The sequence below is a fragment of the Bufo gargarizans genome, chromosome 5 (assembly GCF_014858855.1).
Source record: "Bufo gargarizans isolate SCDJY-AF-19 chromosome 5, ASM1485885v1, whole genome shotgun sequence".
Classification (NCBI taxonomy): domain Eukaryota; kingdom Metazoa; phylum Chordata; class Amphibia; order Anura; family Bufonidae; genus Bufo; species Bufo gargarizans.
Window position 1 is genome coordinate 140408676 of NC_058084.1, and position 16666 is coordinate 140425341.

General features: G+C 45.1%; 1 protein-coding gene across 1 annotated transcript in view; it reads right to left on the bottom strand.

Moving 5' to 3' along the window:
• Positions 1–16666, bottom strand: part of METTL4 (methyltransferase 4, N6-adenosine) — a 162691-nt gene that overhangs the window by 143992 nt on the left and 2033 nt on the right. The window contains exon 2 of the mRNA XM_044295107.1: positions 13723–13785. Within this exon, the coding sequence (XP_044151042.1) occupies positions 13723–13785 (63 nt within the window). The remainder of the gene's footprint in view (positions 1–13722; positions 13786–16666) is intronic.

Consider the following 16666-nt stretch of genomic DNA (forward strand, 5'->3'; position numbering starts at 1 on the left):
CACTCGGTCTGAGAGCCCCTGGGACCTCAACCACTGGACCTCAGGATCCATGCTGATAACCTGAGGAAGCTCGGATCTGGGTGTAGGATTGGCCCCTGGTGAAGCAGGTCCCTCCTGGAGGGAAGAGGCCATGGATCCTCTACTGATAGATTTTTTAAAGAAGAGAACCAGCTCCTTTTCGGCCAGTAGGGGGCTATCAGAATTAGTGTCGTATCTTCTAGGTAGAGTTTCTGGATTATCCTGGGAAGTAGAGGCAAAGGTGGGAATGCATAACTGAGATCCCAGTCCCAATGAATCGTCAGCGCATCCAGCGCCCAGGGATTGTCCCGTGGGTTTAGCGAACAGAACGTTGGTACCTTCGCGTTCTTTTTGGAGGCGAACAGATCCACTTGTGGGGTGCCCCATCTTTCTGCCAAAACCTGAAATACTTCTTGATTCAGGGACCACTCGGTATGATCTATTGACTGGCGACTGAGATAGTCTGCTTCTACGTTCAGTATTCCTTTTAGGTGAATTGCGGAGATAGAACTCACATGGGATTCTGCCCAGTTGAAGATCTTTCTTGCAATAGACATCAGTTTCTCCGATCTCGTGCCTCCCTGGTGAGAGAGATAAGCCACCGTCGTCGTGTTGTCTGAAAGGATCTTTACGTGCTGACCCACCAGAAGAGTCTCTGCAGCCTTCAGGGCTTTCCAGACTGCTTCCAGCTCTCTGAAATTGGAGGACTGAGAGCGGATTGTTGGACTCCAGGAACCTTGGAACAAATGATCTCCTACTTTCGCTCCCCATCCTTTTCCGCTTGCATCCGTAAGTACTTGAATGTAGGGAACCTTCTCCCAGGCAACTCCCAAGGACAGATTGCTTGTGCTTCTCCACCAATTCAGGGAGGTCTTCACCGCTAGGGGAATCAGAACTTTGTGATCCAAGGAGGACTGTTGTTTGTTCCAAGTTCTGAGGATCCATGCTTGGAGGGATCGGAAGTGGGCCTGACTCCATGGGACGGACATGATACAAGACGAGAGCAGACCCAGGAGGCTCATAGCTTCCCTTATGGGACATGACCTCCTGTTCTGGAAACGTCGAACCTGTAATTGAAGGTTTTTGACCTTGTCTGGTGGAAGGAAGGTATGCTGGGTTCGGGAATCCAGGATGACGCCCAAGAACTGGATAGTGCTGGAGGGCACCAGGTTCGATTTTTTCATGTTCACCAACCAACCCAGATCTTGAGTGAGAGACAGGAAGGTTTGTAGGTCTGTTCTGAGTTTGTTCTCCGAATTCCCAATTAGTAGGAAATCGTCCAGGTACGGTATAATCACCAGACCTTTGTGTCTCAGGAAGGCCACCATCTCGACTACCAGCTTTGTAAACACTCTGGGTGCAGATGATATCCCAAAGGGGAGGGCCGTAAACTGGAAGTGATGAGTTACTCCCTTGAGGTCCTGGATGGCGAACCTCAAGAACCTTTGTGACTCTGGATGAATTGGGACGTGATAGTAGGCGTCCTGAAGGTCTACTGAGCACATCAGGGCGTTCCTCCCTATTAACGGAATCAGGGACTTCAGGGATTCCATCCTGAACTTCCGATAAATGACAAACTTGTTCAGGGCTTTCAAGTTTATAATTGTGCGGAATGAGCCCTCTTTTTTCTCTACCAAAAACAGGTTCGAATAGAACCCTTGCTTTTGCTGTGTTGACGGGACTTGTACTATCACGTTCGTCGCCAGAAGACCTTGGACCCCTTGCAGAATCTTTTTGCGCACTTTGGGGGAACTTGGGTTGGTGACAATAAAGCGGTTTGGGGGAGATGAAGAAAGTTCGATGTGGTACCCGGATTTTATTATGTCCCGAACCCAAGGGTTCCGGGTAGTGGACTCCCAAGGAGTCAGAAAATTCTTCAATCTCCCCCCAACTCTGGCGTCACTGCTTGTCCGAGGGCTTATTCTGGGAGGAGGAGGGGTTGCTTCTACCCCTGCCCCCTTTTGGGTAACTCCAGCGTCCTGACTTCCCTTTATCCTTAAAGGGTCTATTCTGGCTGGTGGGGGCCCGAAAAGGATATCTCCTTTTATAGGGTCTCTCCTCTGGGAACCCCTTTTTTTTGTCCGCCGCTTTCTCCAGGATACGGTCTAGGACAGGCCCAAAGACATATTCCCCCGAGAACGGGATGGAGCATAGTTTCATCTTTGATGTGTTGTCGCCTGACCAGCTCTTCATCCACAAGGCCCGGCGGGCCGCATTAGAGAGCCCTGCATCCTTTGCCGCAAATCTGACAGACTCGGCTGAGGTGTCTGCCATAAATGCTGTGGCGGATTTCAATAGGGGGAGGGACCTTAGGATCTCATCCCTGGAAGTATTATCTCTGATGTGAGATTCCAGTTCCTCTAGCCACAGCCTCATGGATCTTGCCACTGAGGTAGCTGCGATGTTTGTTTTTAAAGTGAACATCGCCGCTTCCCACGATTTTTTTAGGAGGCTATCTGCCTTCCTATCCATGGGATCGCGCAGCTGAGAAGTGTCTTCGAACGGCAAGGCAGTCTTCTTATTGACCTTTGCGACTTGAATGTCGACCTTTGGTGTTTCACTGAAAATTTTTGCTTCGCTTGAGTCAAACAATAGCCGGTTCTTAAAGGACCTGGACACCCCCAACCTCTTTTCCGGGTTGGACCACTCGTCAAGTACCATATCTCGTATGTTCTCGTTTATTGGGAACACCCGGGTCTTTTTAACCCTGAGTCTCCCAAACATCTCATCCTGGACCGAGTGGGCTCTAGGAGTTTCTTCAACCCCCATAGTGGCCCGGACCGCCTTTAGAAGATCTGGCATCTCATCCAATGAAAAGCAGAATCTTCTATCTGATTCCGAAGTATCAATATCAGAGGAGGCCCCCTCGTCCTCCCAGGCTCTAGATGATGAGGCATCTTCCTCTATCATCTCCGGGTCTGATAAGGAAGGAGATGGACCCCTACGTCTTTTTGGTGGAGGTGCATCCCTGGGTGAAGGCATCTGGGATAAGGAGGTTCTTACTTCCTCATGGATCATGGACCTTAATTCGTTAAAGAAGGAAGGCTGTTCTTCAGCGATAACGCTAGAGATGCAGTCTTTGCAAAGCTTTTTGCGATAGTCGTCCGGAAGCCGTTTAAGGCAGGACACACACTTTGACTGTTTTCTGATTTTTTTCTGGGCCTCCTTAGCGACCTGGGAAGAATAACCCCCATTAGCCATCTAGGTATACATGGAACTAACAGACAGAAGCCCCAAGCCAGAGAAGTGGAGGAGGAGGAACAGGCAACCTGGTACAGTGTCTAGGAACAAGTAACAGGGTGGAACAAAGCGCTTCCCCACAGGGGAACTTACTGCAGGCGGCACAGAAGGGTCTCCAGGGGAGCGGGGTTCGGTCGACATGACTGCACGCTGCTCCGATGTACGCCGGTACACTGAGACATTCGGCACCGCTGGCGCCGAAAATTTGAATGTGAGACGCCTCTGAATGACGTCACTTCCCTCGTCCACCGGAAGTGACGTCTGCCGCTTTCCTGAAGCGCTTAGGCGCGCACCCGGCGATAGCCAAGCAGGCCCGGCGGGAGAACGCGACCCGGGAGCAGGCTCACATATCGTAATGGAGCGAGTCCTCCCTTCTTCACCCCTGCCCAGCGTTAGTACGAGGACCGCAGGAGGGCAGGGGGAACACCCGGTAGGTGTCAGGACGTTACATTCTCTTCATCTCCCCGCAGGGAGACTCTCTCTGCCCCTGTCCTCTGTAGGGACAGGAAACACTGGTGCTGGTGGTGGGAGGGGGGGATTTAAACCCTCTCTCTGTTCCTGCCCCTACAGAGGTCAGGGGTCAATCTCCTTGTAGCCGTCGTGGTGATGAGGTGGAAAACTTAAATACATTAAACATCAGGACAAAAGGGACCAACATGTACTATAAGAATCATGTATTTACAGATGTTTTATTTATAATTTTTTTACATCAGCCTGATGAAGGGCATTCTCTCTGCCCGAAACGTTGTTATCAAAAAGACCAGAATAAATCAAAAGCAAATAAAAATCATCTAAGTAAAATCTGGAGTGCTGTATAAATTGCTGAATATTATAGTTCCAAGAGGTGGAGCTAGGAACATACCACGACATGCACCCAAACCGGTCAGAATAGATAGAGTGCTGTGATCACTACGAGAGTCTGACATAAGCAAAGTGCCGTCTGTTAATTAGGCTGATGGTCGGTTTCGGGTTTTTTGTTCGATTATCCCTCCAGCCCTACTACATGTCCCCTCTAGCCGCTGCTGCAGGTCAAAATCTCAGGGTCACCCTGGGTCCACATTTTGAAAAGGGCTGTCTAAGATACTTACAGTAACAGATTAACAGTATCACAATCAGTAACTCTTACTACGTACATGAGAACGAACCCATTTAATTCAAAGTCTACGGATGTAGCAGGGTTAACACACAAACTCTTAACTCATCGCATTATCTTGAAACAAAAGCCATTGGAAAGCGATTTAAGGTTTTTGCTTAACGCATTTAGTTTAGATAACACGTCTCATAAAGCATGTGTGTTAACTCTACTACATCTGTACTTTGTTGACCTGCAAATCTGTTAGTATGTACTGTAATATTTCTAATCCTGCCGTGCTTTGGTGCATATGCCTTATCAACTTTTTAAATACCAAATAAAATAGAAAATGTTGATTGTATAGCTTTTTGGTGCATGCAGCTGTCCATGCTGTATCACGGCAAGCGTTTTGTACACATCAGAGATCGTCACGTGCAATTTTTATTTAAGCCAAGCCATGGACGGATTCCAGAAAGCAGAAACATAAGGCACAGCCACACGAGGCGGCAGCTGAATATCCAGTGTGTATTTTACCCTGTGGATTGCAAGAGTGAAAAACAGCATCCACACTGAGAAAAAAAAAAGTCTGCAGCATCATTTACCCTGCAGGATGGATTTTAACCCCTTCCGGACACATGACGTACTATTACGTCATGGAAGCCACTGTGTTCCCGCAATTTGATATAATATTACGTCATGGTGATTGGGCGGGCACCGGAGCAGTGTGCGCGCGATCACTGCAGGGGTCCGACAATCCCTGGTATCCGGGTCCTTGCTGCATCCACCGGCATTGCTGTAAAAGCCGATGCTGGCGGATTAGCCCCTTCTATGCCGCTGTCTGCGACATAGAAGGGGTTTGTGTAGGGTGAGGGAGCACATCGAGTCCCCGCGCTGCTGTGGCGGGGACTCGATGTGTCAAAAGGCAGCCCGATGCCGTGCAGAGGCTGCCCAATGCCTTGCACGGCATCGGGGCCTGCCTTCTACAGGTGCCGAGGAGATCCAGCCTCAGGCTGGTTCTCCTAGGCAACCTGTTAGTGTATTACTCACTGTAGTACACGAACAGGCAATGCATTACAATACAGATGTATTGTAATGCATTGCAGAGGGGGTCAGACCCCCAAAAGTGATCAGAAATAACATAAAAGAAAAAAAAAAAAAGTTAAAAACAAAAGTGTTTTTAATAAAATTAATAAAAAGAAAAAAAAAAACGCCCTTTCCACTTATTTTTAATAAAAATAAAAAAAAACACACATATTAGATATCGCCATGTCCATTATGACCAGCTCTATAAATATATCACATGATTCACCCTGTCCGATAAACACCATTAAAAAAAATAAAACTAAAAAAAGTGCAAGAAAAAGCCATTTTTGTCACCTTGACCTTACATCACAAAAAGTGCAACACCAAGCGATCAAAAAGGCGTATGTCCCACAAAATGGCATCAATAAAATCTATAGCTCTCAGAACATGGAGACACTAAAACATAATTTATTTGTTTCAAAACTGCTAAAGTGAAATACCTAAAAAAAATATATATACACATATTATGTATCGCCACGTCCATAACAACCAGATCTAATAAAAATACCACATGACCCAACCCCTCAGGTGAACACCGTTTAAAAAAAAATATAAATAAATTTAAAAATAAAAAGCCATTTTTGTCACCTTACATCACAAAAATTGCAACAGCAAGTGATCAAAAAGGCATATGCCCTCCAAAATAGTACCAATCAAACCATCACCTCATCCTGCAAAAAATAATACTCTACCTAAGACAATCAGTCACAAAATTAAAAAGCTATGGCTCTCAGGCTATGGATACACTAAAATATCATTATTTCGGTTTCAAAAATGCTATTATTGTGTAAGACTTAAATAAATAAGTATACATATTATTAGGTATTGCCATGTCCGTAACGATCTGCTCTATAAAAAAAGTCACATCACCTAATCCCTCAGGTAAACGCTGTAAAAGTAAATAAATAAAAACTGTGCCAAAACGACCAATTTTTGGGTCACCTTGCCCTATAAAGTGTAATGAATGATCACAAAATCCTATGTACCCAAAAATGGTACCGCTAAAAATGTCAACTCTTCCTGCAAAAAAGAACCCCTACACAGGATGATCAGAATAAAAATAAAAATAGGGCGTTCAGAAAATGGAGATACAAAAAACAAATTTTTGTTTTCAAAAATGCTTCATTATGTAAAACTGAAACAAACATAGAAATTTAAGATTACACTTACCGGTAATCACTTTTCCATAAGCCCATGACAGCACCCTTGAGAGACCGCCTCCATCCAGGACAGGAAACAGGAACTTTCGTGGAGAGCTCATAAGGAGGAGCATGGCCCCGAGACCACCAGTTAATTGCAAGAACTTGTCCTAGACCACACTCTTCTCTTTTTTTTTTTTTTTTTTGTATATATATATTTATATTTATTTTTTTTTTTTTTTTTTCCTATATATATCTTTTTTTTTTTTTTTTTTTTTATATGAATATCAGGGTGGGAATAAACCCGGGTGCTGTCATGGGCTTATGGAAAAGTGATTACCGGTAAGTGTAATCTTAAATTTCCCTTTCGCCCATGACAGCACCCTTGAGAGACGATTAGAATAGAAATCCCTTTATTTCTTAGGGTGGGACTACCGCCTGGAGGACTTTCCTACCGAAGGCTAGCTGTTCTCTATTGCCTAGGTCCAATCTGTAGTGACGGAAGAAGGTGCTAGGCGACTGCCATGTGGCTGCTCTACAAATTTGTTCTAGGGTAGCGTCAGCCCTTTCTGCCCAAGTGGTGGAGACTGATCTTGTAGAATGAGCACCAAAGCCCCCCGGGGGCGCCTTTCCAGCTGAAGAATAGGCCAAATTAATGGCTCTTACGATCCATCTGGAAAGGGTTTTAGAAGAGGCTGGGAGGCCCTTATTTTTCCCACTAAACTGAATGAAGAGTTTTGAGGTTTTCCTCCACTGACTAGTAACCTCCAGATAATGAGATGGGCATCTTTTTACATCTAAACAGTGCAGTTTTTCCTCTTTTTCATTTCTCGGATCTTGGCACAGGGAAGGAAGGATAATGTCCTGCGTTCTATGAAACATAGAAACCACTTTCGGTAAGAAGGAAGGGTCTGGTTTAATGAGAACCCTATCATCTAAGATGTTAGTGTACGGAGGCGAGGTAGAGAAGGCTGAAATCTCACCAACCCTCCTTGCTGAGGTAATTGCCACAAGAAACGCTGTTTTGAAAGACAAAATCTTTATAGGTAACTGTTTAAGTGGCTCAAAGGGAGGTTCTGTGAGGCTAGTAAGGACCAAGTTGAGGTCCCAGGGGGGAATTGAAGGTCCAGGTATAGGCCTAAGCCTGCTGATGGCTTTAAAGAATCTTCGGACCCACGGGTGGCTAGCGATGGGAGAATCAAAGAACGCACTCAAAGCGGATACCTGTACTCTAAGAGTACTTGGCCTCAAATTTTTTTCATGTCCAGCTTGCAAAAAATCTAAAATCCTACACATAGGTGGGGGATTTAAAGGATTCACTGGATCCTTGGCAAACTTCTGGAAGGTGTTCCAAATCCTGAGATAAATAGAGGAGGTGACATCCTTTCTGCAGGATAGTAAAGTGGAAACTACGCTCTTGGAGAGTCCTCTACTTTCTAGGATTTCCCCCTCAAGAGCCATGCTGTTAGGTGTAGCTGCTTCACACTCGGATGATTGACTGGTCCTTGGGATAGAAGATCTTGCCACTCCGGGAGAATCCAAGGGTCCGTCAAGGATAGCTTCCTCAACCAGGTGAACCAGGTTCTTCTGGGCCAGAAAGGAGCAATTAAGATCACTGTTGTTCTTTCTTGTCTCAGCTTCTGTAAGAATCTTGGAAGAAGCCTTAATGGAGGAAAGGCGTAGAGGAGCTGGTTCGGCCAGGGAAGGGAGAAGGCATCTATCCCTGTTGGTGAATCTCTCGTGCTGAGGGAAAAGAAACGATGACACTTTCTGTTTTCTCTGGTGGCGAACAAGTCCAGATGAGGACGACCCCAAAGTCGAATTATTTGATCGAACACCATTTGGTTCAGACACCATTCCCCCTGGTCTAGTGTATTTCGACTTAAGAAATCTGCCACTTTGTTTTCTGAACCTTTTAGATGTATTGCCATAAGGGACGGCACAGAAGGAATTATAAGGGAAAAGATATCCGTTGTTAACCGCATAAGATTTTCTGATCTGGTTCCTCCTTGTTTGTTCAGATAGGAGACCACTGTGGCGTTGTCTGAAAAAACTTTTATAGACTTTCCCTGTAGTAAAGGAAGAAACTCTTTTAAGGCGAAAAAGACCGCCCTCAGTTCCCTCATGTTTTGGGAGTCTAGACTCTGCTCTCTTTCCCAAACACCTTGTCTTAAGTACCCTTGGCAACAGGCCCCCCACCGGAAGGACTTGCGTCGGTGGTAAGGGTAACAAAGTCTTGTTGGAACCAAGGGAGCCCCTGGGACAGGTTTACGGGGTTCAGCCACCAGTGAAGGGACTGGATCACTTGGGGGGTGAGTGTGAAAGGTGTATCTAATGGGCGGAGGGAGCCCTGCCACTCCTTCAGAATTTGCCACTGTAGGGGTCTGGAGTGAAGATGGCTCCAACTGACCGCTGGTATGGTTGAGGTCATTCTGCCCAAGACCGCCATTGCTTGTCTGATAGTAGGGTTCTCTGCCGATATCAGGGACTGAACCTGTTGTATTAATCTCTGAATCTTGTCCTGGGGTAGAATACAGAGTAGTTTCTTTGAGTCCAGCATCATCCCTAAAAAGATGCAAACTTGGGAAGGAATTAAATGGGATTTTTCTCCGTTTATTTGCCAGCCGAGGTCTTCTAGGATCTGCACTACTTTTTTGAGGTGCGCTTCTAGAATGGATTTTGACTCTGCTACCACCAGGAGATCGTCTAAGTAAGGTATTAGTAAAATGTCTTTTTCCCTTACATGAGCCATGACTTCTGCCATGACTTTCGTGAAAAGTCTGGGAGCTTGAGAAATCCCAAAGGGAAGGGCTGTGTATTGTAAGTGCTGGATGTGACCTCCTATAGAAACCGCGACTCTGAGGAATTTTTGACAGTCTAGCCGAATGGGAATGTGGTAGTACGCATCTCTTACGTCTATCGTAGCCATGAAGCAGCCCCTGAATAGATGTTTTATGACTGATTGGATCGACTCCATTCTGAATTTTTTGTAAGAGAGGAATTGATTTAAATCCTTTAGATTTATAATAGTTCTGAATGTTCCATCCGGTTTGGGGACCAGAAAAAGGGAGGAGTAAAAACCCTCGCCCTTCTCTGCCTCCGGCACCGGAATTAGAACATTTTTCCGAAGTAGGGATACAATCTCTTGTTGTAAGGCTAGATTTTTCCCCGGGTTTCCTAGAAAATTCGTGATTTTGAATCTGTCCGGTGGGCGGGAGACAAACTCTAGACCAAACCCCTCCTTTATAACGCCTAAAATCCAGGGACTTGAGGAGATTTTCTCCCAGGCGTAGAGGAAGAGAGAAAGTCTGCCCCCCACGGGAGAGAAACCGTCATTGCTGTGATGGTTTAGAGGTTGAGGAGGATTGGGAACTGAAGAGAAACCCCTTGCTTTTCCTATTCTTGTTGTCAGCTCTGAAGTCTTTCCTCTGCCCCCTAAAAAAATCTTTCTTGTTTTTGCGAAAAAAACGTTGTTTTTTCGGGGGTCTGGAGACAGGGAATCCTTTTTTATTGTCCGAGGCTTTATCCAAAAGGTCGTCTAAGACGGATCCAAAAAGATAATCGCCCTGACAAGGAATTGCACAAAGCTTATTTTTAGATCCCGTGTCTCCCGACCAACCTTTTAGCCAAATAGCTCGTCTGGCTGAATTTGAAAGAGCAGCTGACCTAGCATTTAATTTTAAAGCATCGGCTGATGCATCAGAAATAAAGTCTACTGCTTTAAGTAGAGTGGGGAAAACGGTTAACAATTGATCTCTCGGGGTCTTGTTCTGAATGTGAGATTCTAACTCCTCTAGCCATAATTTCAGAGACCTAGCAGTGGATGTGGCGGCAATATTTGGTTTGAATGCTTGGGCTGAGGTCTCCCAAACTTTTTTCAAGTAAACCTCTGCTCGCTTATCCATAGGGTCTTTAAGAGAACCTAAGTCCTCGAACGGAAGGGCCGATTTTTTTGAAATTTTTGCAACAGGTGCATCCAATTTAGGGGGTCTGTCCCAGTTTACTGAGTCTGCCTCGTCAAAGGGATATTTCCTTTTTACATTTTTTGGCACAAAAAATTTTTTATCGGGTCTTTTCCATTCCCTCTGTATTAAAAACTTTATATTCTCGTTAACGGGAAATACTCTAGATTTTTTCTGCCCGAGATCACCAAACATGATATCCTGAACGGATCTTGGGTCTTTGGGTTCGTCTACTTTCATAGTCGCACGAACTGCTTTTAGTAAAGCTTCCGTATCATCGGGGGAAAAAAGTGGCCTGCCCGTGGATTCTTCATCCTGGGACGAGTCTGGGCTATCTAGGATTTCTCCCGTATCGCTTTCCTCTAAAGGATCTGAGTCAGATCTATTAGCCGTGCTTGATCTGGTTCCCAGGGAGGTAGAGGCTACAGCGGGAAAGCTCTTTTTGAAATCTTTCAGGGAATCCGAGACCTCCGTCTTTACCATCTCCCTAATACTCTGTAGAAGGGATGGGGACTCCTCCTCCACTAGTTTCTCAATACAACTTTGGCATAGCTTTTTCAACCAAGAGGGGGCCAGTTTCTTTTTACAGACGGCACACTCCTTCCCTCTGGTCTTTGAAATTGCCTTTCTAGGGCCCTCTTTTGTAGTCTAAATGCAGGAAGAAACAAGAGGGAAAGGAGATTTAGCTTAAAAAATGAAATAAATGGTGGGGAATGATCCCCCTTACCCCACCAGGAGTACCGGTCTGATCTCATGACCCTCCTGTTGATCGGCGCGTAGGGCACTCTCCTCCTCCATACTGCTGTGGGATAGAGAGTGACTCCCCGGATCCAAAGGAAATCTGGCTTCCTGTAAGGCTGGCTGGCTGGGCTGCTGCTGACCGTGCGCCTGTGGGTCCGATCTCCTCGGTCGGGTCCTGCTGGAAATCCTCTGCGGCCTAAGTAGGAGAAGGCTCTTCCTACTTCCGGAACGCACGCTGCGTGCGTTCCAAAAACCGGAAGTCTCTACCGAGACCCGGATCTCGCTGGCATCGCGAGATTTTAGTTCCCCCTGCGCGCGGCAAAGAAGAAGGCCCCGGCCCGCCTGAGCACTGTCGGGCAGGACCGGCGTGCCGAACGCACCTCTCGGTGAGCCCGGGACTGCAGAGTATCGCCAGCGCAGCGTAAGCCAGACCCCAGCAGCAGACACCAGACTCCGGCCGGCGGCTCCTAGAGGAGACTTATGCCGGAACAGGTAACCCCACTTTAGAACAATTCCTCCGGGGCCCTGCAGCCTAGCTTTTCTTTTCCTCTCTCCACGAACCGTCCTCTGTCTAGGACAGGAAACAGGAACTGGTGGTCTCGGGGCCATGCTCCTCCTTATGAGCTCTCCACGAAAGTTCCTGTTTCCTGTCCTGGATGGAGGCGGTCTCTCAAGGGTGCTGTCATGGGCGAAAGGGAAAGTAGACATATTTGATATCATTGCGTCTGTAACAACCTGCTCTATTAAAATAGCGCATGATCTAACTGCGGATGAATGTTGTTAAAAAAAACTAAAAAAAGTGCCAAAACATCAATTTTTTGGGTTACCTTGCCTCACAAAAAAACGCAATATAGTGCAATTAAAAATCATATGTACCCCAAAATACTACCAATAAAACTGGCACCTTATCCCATATTTTCCAAAATGTGGTCACTTTTTTGAGTTTCTACTGTAAGGGTGCATCAAGGGGGCTTCAAATGGTACATGGCATCTAAAAACCAGTTCAGCTAAATCTGCCTTCCAAAAACCATATGGCATTCCTTTCCTACTGTGCCCGCCGTGTGGCCATACAGCAGTTTACGACCACATGTGGGGTGTTTCGGTAAACCGCAGAATCGGGGTAATAAATATTGAGTTTTGTTTGGCTATTAACCCTTGCTTTGCTACTGTAAAAAATGGATTAAAATGTAAAATCTGGCAAAAAAGTGAAATTCAGAAATTTCTTCTCCATTTTCCATTAATTTTTGTGGAACACCTAAAGGGTTAACAAAGTTTATAAAATCTGTTTTGAACACCTTGAGGGGTGTCGTTTCTAAAATGGGTTCATTTTTGGGTGGTTTCTATTATGTAAGCCTCACAAAGTGACTTCAGATCTGAACTGGTCCTTAAAAAGTGGGTTTAGGAAATTTTCGGAAAAATTTCAAGATTTGCTTCCACACTTCTAAGCCTTCCAACGTCCCCCAAAAATAAAATGTAATTTCCAAAATGATCCAAACATGAAGTAGACCTATGGGAAATGTAAAGTAATAACTATTATATGAGGTATCTATTATAAAAGTAGAGAAATTAAAATTAGAACATTTGGGAATTTTTCAAAATTTTTTGTAAATTTGGGATTTTTTCACAAATAAAGGTGAAATATATTGACACAAATTTATGACTATTATGAAGTACAATGTGTCACGAGAATGTCTTGGATAAGTAAAAGTGTTCCAAAGCTATTACCACATAAAGTGACATGTCAGATGACATGCAAAAAAATGGCCTGGGCAGAAGAGCGAAAACTGGCCCGGGGTAGAAAGGGTTAAATCTGCAACATGTCAATTTATACTGTGGATCATCCTTACTACAGGTCATTTTACGCTGTGGATGTTTTTCGAAGAATGGATGATATTTTTTTACAATTTCATCCATTTTACTGAGATGCAAAAAGCTGTGGATTTGCTGTACACAAACACATGGCAGCAAATCCACAGCGTATCCACTACATCTCCAGACTCTGCGCTGTTTCATGCAGATGTACAAAGCTTATTATTTTCCTATGTGTAGTAGCATCTTCATAGGGTTTTACAACCCATTTGAAGCGGTTGTCTCATAGGTGCGGGTCCCACCACTAGGACCCACACCTATATCGAGAGTGCACTGCGCATGTGCAACCGCCATTCTTTCAATTTCTATGGGGCCGTCTAAAATATTTCCATCAGGCCCATAGAAGTGAATAGGAGTGATGGCCAGTCATGCGTTGTGTGCTCCCATTCACTTCTATGGGGAGTGCGCTTGGTGGTGGTCGGACCAGAGTCCTCCATCCACCACCTTGTGGGGCTCCGTTCCTGATATAGGTGCAGGTTCCAGCGGTGGGACCGCAACTATAAGACAATGGGGGCATATCCTAGCGATATAACCCCATTGTCTGAGATGAGACAACCCCTTTAAATATTTTATACAAAATTGCCATTATGCCACATACCTTTTTGTGATACTCCAAAGCATCCAGCTCTCCTTGGTTAAAAGTATTTGATTGTTTGCGTTTCTGTAAGAATAGAAAAGTTACATGTGTATATTTTTATTGTAATGCATCCATAGTGCACAATTAGCAAAGCTACTTCTTGGAATAACAGACTTTGTTCCTAGTGTGAATTAGGGTTGCATCGGGTATCGAATTATCGATACCCAATCAATATTTTTGTACCGTATCGATTCGATACCGGGATTTGCCTTTTACCCATACTAGGCTGCACTACTGCGCAGCCTATTATCAGAAGGACATGGGACGAGCTGCTCTCAGCGCACGCCACGTTCCCTCAGCAGCATAGGGGAGAAGGAAGCAGTCCCTTTCCCGCCCCCCCCCCCATGTGCCGCTGCTGCCACCAATGACAGGAGAGAGGGGAGGGGTTGTGGCCACCAATGACGACAACTTGCCCATTAATTCAAATACAGGATGTGGGTGCCGGCTGCAGAATCACATAGCCGGCACCCGACCTCTATGACAGGGAACTGCGATCAGCGGAAGTTAACCCCTCAGGTGCAGCACCTAGACCCTTGTCATAGAGGTCGGGTGCCGGCTATGTGATCCTGCCACCGGCACTCACCTCCTGTATTTGTATTAAACGTTAGTTATGTTCATTGGTGGTGCAGTGCGCCCCCCATCCCAGTATTATAATTATTGGTGGCAGTGGCCACAGGGTCCCCTCCTCCTCATCGGTGGCAGTTTCGATTGGAGCCCCAGCAGTGAAGTTGCGAGGCTTTGATCGGTTACCATGACTTCAGTATCGTCCTGGCTGCCATGGTAATCTCCCTGCTGCTGTGTGCACAAAGCACAGGGCAGCAGAGAAAGTGTGAAGTCCTATTCACCCTAACAGAGCTCTATTAGGGTGAATAGGACAGGGGATTAAAAGACCCCAGGTTCTAGCCCCTAAGGGGGGAAATAGTTATAAAATAAAAAGTAAAAAAAAAAAAAAAAAAAGTTTTAAAGGGCTTCTGTCACCCCACTAAACGCATTTTTTTTTTTTTTTATTGTCTACTTATAATCACTATCCTGCCATACATTATGTTATTAATAATTTTCGTTCAGTAGATTTATCCAAAAACTTACTTTTATGATATGCTAATTACCTTTCCACCAGCAAGTAGGGCATCTACTTGCTGGTAGCAGCAAACAAAACAGTCTTCTCTTTCGGTGACGTCATCGGCGCAGGCGCGCTGAGGGAGTGCTGAGGAGGCGAACCTCCTTATCTCAGAGCGCCTGCGCCGAATCAACACAGGCGCACGATTTTTGAAATGCTGACAGGGCCGGCCGGAGAAGGAGATTGCGGCTGGCCCTGTCAATCAACACAAGGAGGGGGCGAATTTCTGCAGCTGCTACCAGCAAGTAGACGCCCTACTTGCTGGTAGAAAGGTAATTAGCATATCATAAAAGTAAGTTTTGGGCTAAATCTACTGAACGAAAATTATTAACATAATGTATGGCAATATGGCAGGATAGGGATTATAAGTAGGCAAAAAAAAAAAAAAAGGCGTTTAGTGGGGTGACAGGAGCCCTTTAAAAAAATCCCTCCAAAATATTAACCACTTCCCGACTGCCCATTGACTATAAATGTCCATGGGTGGGTGGTTTATCTCTGAATGGATGTTCTGAAACATCCATTCAGAGCTGGCAGCTGCACGCTAATTGTGCAGCTGCAGAGCGGGTTGCCCACTGTTAGTGACAGCAGGGCAACCCAGAGAGAAGGCAGGGACAGTTCCCAGGTGTCCTTGCCTTCTAGATCGCTGTATACAGAGGTCTTGTAAAAAGCTTCACATAAAAATAAAAATAAAAAAAAATGAATCTCCCCCCAAATCCGTCATTTAAAAAATGTTAAAAAAAATAGAAGAAAAAATAACTATTACTAAGGCCTCATGCACACAGCTGTAGTTTTGATCTGTATCTAATTTGACCTGCGTTTTTTGCGAATCGGGTGCGAACCCATTTATCTCAATGGGCCCACAAAAGACGCGGACAGCACATTCGAATGTCCGTTCCGTGGCTCTGCAAAAAAATTGATAATGTCCTATCCTTGTCCGTTTTGCAGATAAGAATAGGACTTTTCTCTAGACGGAAAAAAAAAAGGCGGCATGCTCACAGCCAGGATCCGAGATCTGCGGACCGCAAAACACTTATGGCCGTGTGCATGAGCCTTATCTTGTGTGAAGGTGACGTGTTAAGTGTACTGAAAAGGTACGCTCATTGCAGTACTTGCATAAGACATTAAAACAAAACCCAATATCATATCAGTTATAAAGACCATAAAGAAGAATCTTCTATAGAGTATATTCAACTTTTTCCAGCAGATGGCAGCGTTGCCAAAGCAGAGCTGTGAATGGAGCCAGACACACATCACTGGATACCAAGGTTCAAAAGTAGGGATGAGCGAATCAACTTTGGATGAAACATCCGAAATGAATTTGCGTAAACGTTCATTTGAATACTGTACGGAGCGAGCATTAGAATGTATTGGCTCAGATGAGCCGAAGTTATTACTTTACGAAGTCTCGCGAGGCTTCAGGTAATAAGTTCAAAAATACATTTCTACTGTTTCCCGAACTCTGGTTCAGTTTGAACTTGGAACTGAACCAGAGTTCGGGAAAAGGTTTTTAACAGTAGAATTTTTTTTTTTAAACTTATTACTCAAAGTCTCGCGAGACTTCGTAAAGTAATAACTTCGGCTCATCTGAGCCAATACATTCTAATATTCTACAGAGAGCTCACTCCGTACAGTATTCAAACTAAGTTTTATGCGAATCGACTTTGGTTGTTTTATCCTTAATCGATTCGCTCATCCCTAGTTCCCAGCATTTAGGACAATAATATACAACTTGCCCTTTTGCAGCATTATCCCATTAAGTACCAAAGGTTCTTATATATTTGACATGAG